Source organism: Oncorhynchus gorbuscha, linkage group LG12, assembly GCF_021184085.1.
Source record: "Oncorhynchus gorbuscha isolate QuinsamMale2020 ecotype Even-year linkage group LG12, OgorEven_v1.0, whole genome shotgun sequence".
In the NCBI taxonomy this organism is placed as follows: domain Eukaryota; kingdom Metazoa; phylum Chordata; class Actinopteri; order Salmoniformes; family Salmonidae; genus Oncorhynchus; species Oncorhynchus gorbuscha.
The window spans coordinates 1,891,093-1,897,488 of NC_060184.1; the positions used below are offsets into that span (position 1 = coordinate 1,891,093).

The window sequence follows — 6,396 nt, forward strand, 5'->3', positions numbered from 1 at the left end:
ACATGATTCTACATGATTCTACATGTTACTACATGATTCTACATGATTCTACATGATTCTACATGATTCTACATGTTACTACATGTTACTACATGATTCCATATGTTACTACATGATTCTACATGATTCTACATGTTACTACATGGTTATACATGTTACTACATGATTTTATATGTTACTACATGATTCTACATGTTACTACATGTTACTACATGATTCTATATGATTCTACATGATTCTACATGTTACTACATGATTCTACATTATTATATATGTTACTAAATGATTTTATATGTTACTACATGATTCGACATGTTACTACATGATTCTACATGTTACTACATGATTCTATATGATTCTACATCATTCTACATGTTACTACATGTTACTACATGTTACTACATGATTCTATATGATTATATATGTTACTACATGATTCTACATGTTTTACTACATGATTCTACATGATTCTACATGTTACTACATGATTCTATATGATTCTACATGTTACTACATGTTACTACATGATTCTACATGATTCTACATGATTCCATATGTTACTACATGATTCTACATGTTACTACATGATTCTACATGTTACTACATGATTCTACATGATTCTACGTGATTCTACATGATTCCATATGTTACTACATGATTCTACATGTTACTACATGATTATACATGTTACTACATGATTCTACATGTTACTACATGATTTTATATGCTACTACATGATTCTATATGTTACTACATGATTCTATATGTTACTACATGATTCTATATGATTCTGCATGATTCTATATGTTACTACATGATTCTATATGATTCTACATGATTATATATGTTACTACATTATTCTATATGATTCCTTATGTTACTACATGTTACTACATGATTCTATATGATTCTACATGATTCTATATGTTACTACATGATTCTATATGATTCTATATGTTACTACATGATTCTATATGTTACTACATGAGTCTATATGATTCTATATGATTCTACATGATTATACAAGTTATTACATGATTCTATATGATTCTATATGATTCTATATGTTACTACATGATTCTATATGATTCTATATGTTACTACATGATTCTACATTATTCTATATGTTACTACATGATTCTATATGATTCTATATGTTACTACATGTTACTACATGATTATACAAGTTACTACATGATTCTATATGATTCTACATGATTCTATATGTTACTACATGATTCTATATGATTCTACATGTTACTACATGATTCCATATGATTCTACATGATTCTACATGTTACTACATGATTCTATATGTTACTACATGATTCCATATGATTCTACATGTTACTACATGATTCTACATGATTCTACATGATTCTACATGTTACTACATGCTTATATATGTTAATACATGATTCTATATGATTCTACATGTTACTACATGATTCCATATGATTCTACATGATTCTACATGTTACTACATGATTCTATATGTTACTACATGATACTACATGATTCTATATGTTACTACATGATTCTATATGATTCTACATGTTACTACATGATTCCATATGATTCTACATGATTCTATATGTTACTACATGATTCTACATGTTACTACATGATTCTATATGTTACTACATGATTATATATGTTACTACATGATTCTATATGTTACTACATGATTATATATGTTACTACATGATTCTATATGTTACTACATGATTCTATGATTCTACATGATTCTACATGTTACTAGATGATTCTATATGATTCTACATCATTCTACATGATTCTATATGATTCTATATGATTCTACATGATTCTACGTGTTACTACATGATTTTATATGATTCTACATCATTCCACATGATTCTATATGATTCTACATGATTCTACATGCTACTACATGATTCCATATGATTCTACATGATTCTATATGATTCTACATCATTCTACATGATTCTACATGTTACTACATGTTACTACATGTTACTACATGATTCTACATGATTCTACATAATTCTACATGTTACTACATGATTCTACATGTTACTACATGATTCTACATGTTACTACATGATTCTATACGATTCTACATCATTCTACATGTTACTACATGATTCTACATGATTCTACATGATTCTACATGTTACTACATGATTCTACATGATTCTACATGATTCTACATGTTACTACATGATTCTACATGATTCTACATGATTCTACATGTTACTACATGTTACTACATGTTACTACATGATTCTACATGATTCTACATGTTACTACATGATTCTACATGTTACTACATGATTCTACATGTTACTACATGTTACTACATGATTCTATACGATTCTACATCATTCTACATGTTACTACATGTTACTACATGATTCTACATGATTCTACATGATTATATATGTTACTACATGATTCTACATGTTACTACATGATTCTACATGTTACTATATGTTACTACATGATTCCATATGTTACTACATGATTCTACATGATTCTACATGTTACTACATGATTCTATATGATTCTACATGTTACTACATGTTACTACATGATTCCATATGTTACTACATGATTCTACATGATTCTACGTGTTACTACATGTTACTACATGTTACTACATGATTCTATATGATTCTACATGATTATACATGTTACTACATGATTCCATATGTTACTACATGATTCTACATGATTCCACATGTTACTACATGTTACTACACGATTCCATATGTTACTATATGATTCTACATGATTCTATATGTTACTACATGTTACTACATGATTATACAAGTTACTACATGATTCTATATGATTCTACATGATTATATATGTTACTACATGATTCTATATGATTCTACATGATTCTATATGTTACTACATGATTCTATATGATTCTATATGTTACTACATGATTCTATATGATTCTATATGTTACTACATGAGACTATATGATTCTACATGATTCTATATGTTACTACATGATTCTATATGATTCTACATGTTACTACATGATTCTACATGTTACTACATGATTCTATATGATTATATATGTTACTACATGAGTCTATATGATTCTACATGATTCTATATGTTACTACATGATTCTACATGATTCTATATGTTACTACACGATTCTATATGATTCTATATGTTACTACATGATTCTATATGATTCTACATGTTACTACATGATTCTATATGTTACTACATGATTCCATATGTTACTACATGATTCTACATGTTACTACATGATTCTATATGTTACTACATGATTCTACATGTTACTACATGATTATATATGTTACTACATGATTCTACATGTTACTACATTATTCTATATGTTACTACATGATTCTATATGTTACTACATGATTCTATATGTTACTACATGATTCTATATGTTACTACATGATTCTACATGATTATATATGTTACTACATGATTATATATGTTACTACATGATTCTACATGATTCTATATGATTCTACATGTTACATGATTCTACATGTTACTATATGATTCTATATGTTACTACATGATTCTATATGTGTTATTTCATAGTTTTGATGTCTTCACTATTAACTATTATCATACACATGGAATGAGTGGGTGTGTACAAACTTTTGTCTGGTACAGAATAACAAATGGAGTGTGGTGTGTGTGTGTGTGTGTGTGTGTGTGTGTGTGTGTGTGTGTGTGTGTGTGTGTGTGTGTGTGTGTGTGTGTGTGTGTGTGTGTGTAGGTGTGTACTCCTCACCTGCTGTGGAGGGTGTGTGTGTGTGTGTGTGTGTGTGTGTGTGTGTGTGTGTGTGTGTGTGTGTGTGTGTGTGTGTGTGTGTGTGTGTGTGTGTGTGTGTGTGTGTGTGTGTGTGTGTGTGTGTGTGTGTGTGTGTGTGTGTGTGTGTGGTGTACCCTGGTAACTTGGCCTGCATGTCCAGTAGAATGCTCCTCCACTCCTGCTGATGGAGCTGCCAGATACGAGCTGTACCATCCCTGCTGCCACTCACAAACCTACACACACACACACACACACACACACACACACACACACACACACACACACACACACACACAGTCACACATAGTATGCAGAGTAAACATAGTATGCAGAGTCAACATAGTATGCAGAGTCAACAGAGTATGCAGAGTCAACATAGTATGCAGAGTCAACATAGTATGCAGAGTCAACATAGTATGCAGAGTCAACATAGTATGCAGAGTATGCAGAGTCAACATAGTATGCAGAGTCAACAGAGTATGCAGAGTCAACATAGTATGCAGAGTCAACATAGTATGCAGAGTAAACATAGTATGCAGAGTCAACATAGTATGCAGAGTCAACATAGTATGCAGAGTCAACATAGTATGCAGAGTCAACATAGTATGCAGAGTAAACATAGTATGCAGAGTCAATATAGTATGCAGAGTCAACAGAGTATGCAGAGTCAACATAGTATGCAGAGTCAACATAGTATGCAGAGTATGCAGAGTATGCAGAGTAAGCAGAGTATGCAGAGTATGCAGAGTCAATATAGTATGGAGAGCCAACATAGTATGCAGAGTAAACATAGTATGCAGAGTAAACATAGTATGCAGAGTCAACATAGTATGCAGAGTCAACATAGTATGCAGAGTCAACATAGTATGCAGAGTAAATATAGTATGCAGAGTCAACATAGTATGCAGAGTCAACATAGTATGCAGAGTCAACATAGTATGCAGAGTAAACATAGTATGCAGAGTAAACATAGTATGCAGAGTAAACATAGTATGCAGAGTAAACATAGTATGCAGAGTATGCAGAGTAAGCAGAGTATGCAGAGTATGCAGAGTCAATATAGTATGCAGAGTCAACATAGTAAGCAGAGTCAACATAGTATGCAGAGTCAACATAGTATGCAGAGCCAACATAGTATGCAGAGTCAACATAGTATGCAGAGTCAACATAGTATGCAGAGTCAATATAGTATGCAGAGTCAACAGAGTATGCAGAGTCAACATAGTATACAGAGTCAACATAGTATGCAGAGTAAATATAGTATTCAGAGTCAACATAGTATGCAGAGTCAACATAGTATGCAGAGTCAACATAGTATGCAGAGTCAACATAGTATGCAGAGTCAACATAGTATGCAGTCAACAGAGTAAGCAGAGTCAACATAGTATGCAGAGTCAACATAGTATGCAGAGTCAACATAGTATGCAGAGTCAACAGAGTAAATATAGTATGCAGAGTCAACATAGTATGCAGAGTCAACATAGTATGCAGAGTCAACATAGTATGCATAGTATGCAGAGTCAATATAGTATGCAGAGCCAACATAGTATGCAGAGTCAACATAGTATGCAGTCACCAGAGTATGCAGAGTCAACATAGTATGCAGAGTCAATATAGTATGCAGAGTCAACATAGTATGCAGAGTCAACATAGTATGCAGAGTCAACATAGTATGCAGAGTCAACATAGTATGCAGAGTCAACAGAGTATGCAGAGTCAACATAGTATGCAGAGTCAATATAGTATGCAGAGTCAACAGAGTATGCAGAGTCAACAGAGTATGGAGAGTCAACATAGTATGCAGAGTCAATATAGTATGCAGAGTCAACATAGTATGCAGAGTCAACATAGTATGCAGAGTCAACAGAGTAAGCAGAGTATGCAGAGTATGCAGAGTAAGCAGAGTATGCAGAGTAAATATAGTATGCAGAGTAAACATAGTATGCAGAGTAAGCAGAGTATGCAGTCAACAGAGTATGCAGAGCCAACATAGTATGCAGAGTCAACAGAGTAAGCAGAGTATGCAGAGTATGCAGAGTAAGCAGAGTATGCAGAGTAAATATAGTATGCAGAGTAAACATAGTATGCAGAGTAAGCAGAGTATGCAGAGTATGCAGAGTATGCAGAGTCAACAGAGTATGCAGAGTAAACAGAGTATGCAGAGTATGCAAGCAGAGCATGCAGAGTATGCAGAGTATGCAGAGTCAACAGAGTATGCAGAGTAAACAGAGTATGCAGAGTAAACAGAGTATGCAGAGTAAGCAGAGTAAATAGAGTATGCAGAGTAAGCAGAGTAAATAGAGTAATCAGAGTATGCAGAGTAAATAGAGTATGCAGAGTAAATAATTTCTGCTACACACTATGCCATCAAATCTCAGGTTCAATTTAAAAACCATCTTATCTGTCACACACACACACAGGATAAACCCTTATCTGTCACACACACAGGATAAACCCTTATCTGTCACACACACACACACAGGATAAACCCTTATCTGTCACACACACAGGATAAACACTTATCTGTCACACACACACACAGGATAAACCCTTATCTGTCACACACACAGGATAAACCCTTATCTGTCACACAG

General features: G+C 33.1%; 1 protein-coding gene across 1 annotated transcript in view; it reads right to left on the reverse strand.

The window, feature by feature from the left end:
* Positions 1 to 6,396, reverse strand: part of LOC123990451 (pleckstrin homology domain interacting protein) — a 137,923-nt gene that overhangs the window by 80,430 nt on the left and 51,097 nt on the right. The window contains exon 14 of the mRNA XM_046290987.1: positions 3,937 to 4,035. Coding sequence (XP_046146943.1) covers positions 3,937 to 4,035 — 99 coding nt within the window. The remainder of the gene's footprint in view (positions 1 to 3,936; positions 4,036 to 6,396) is intronic.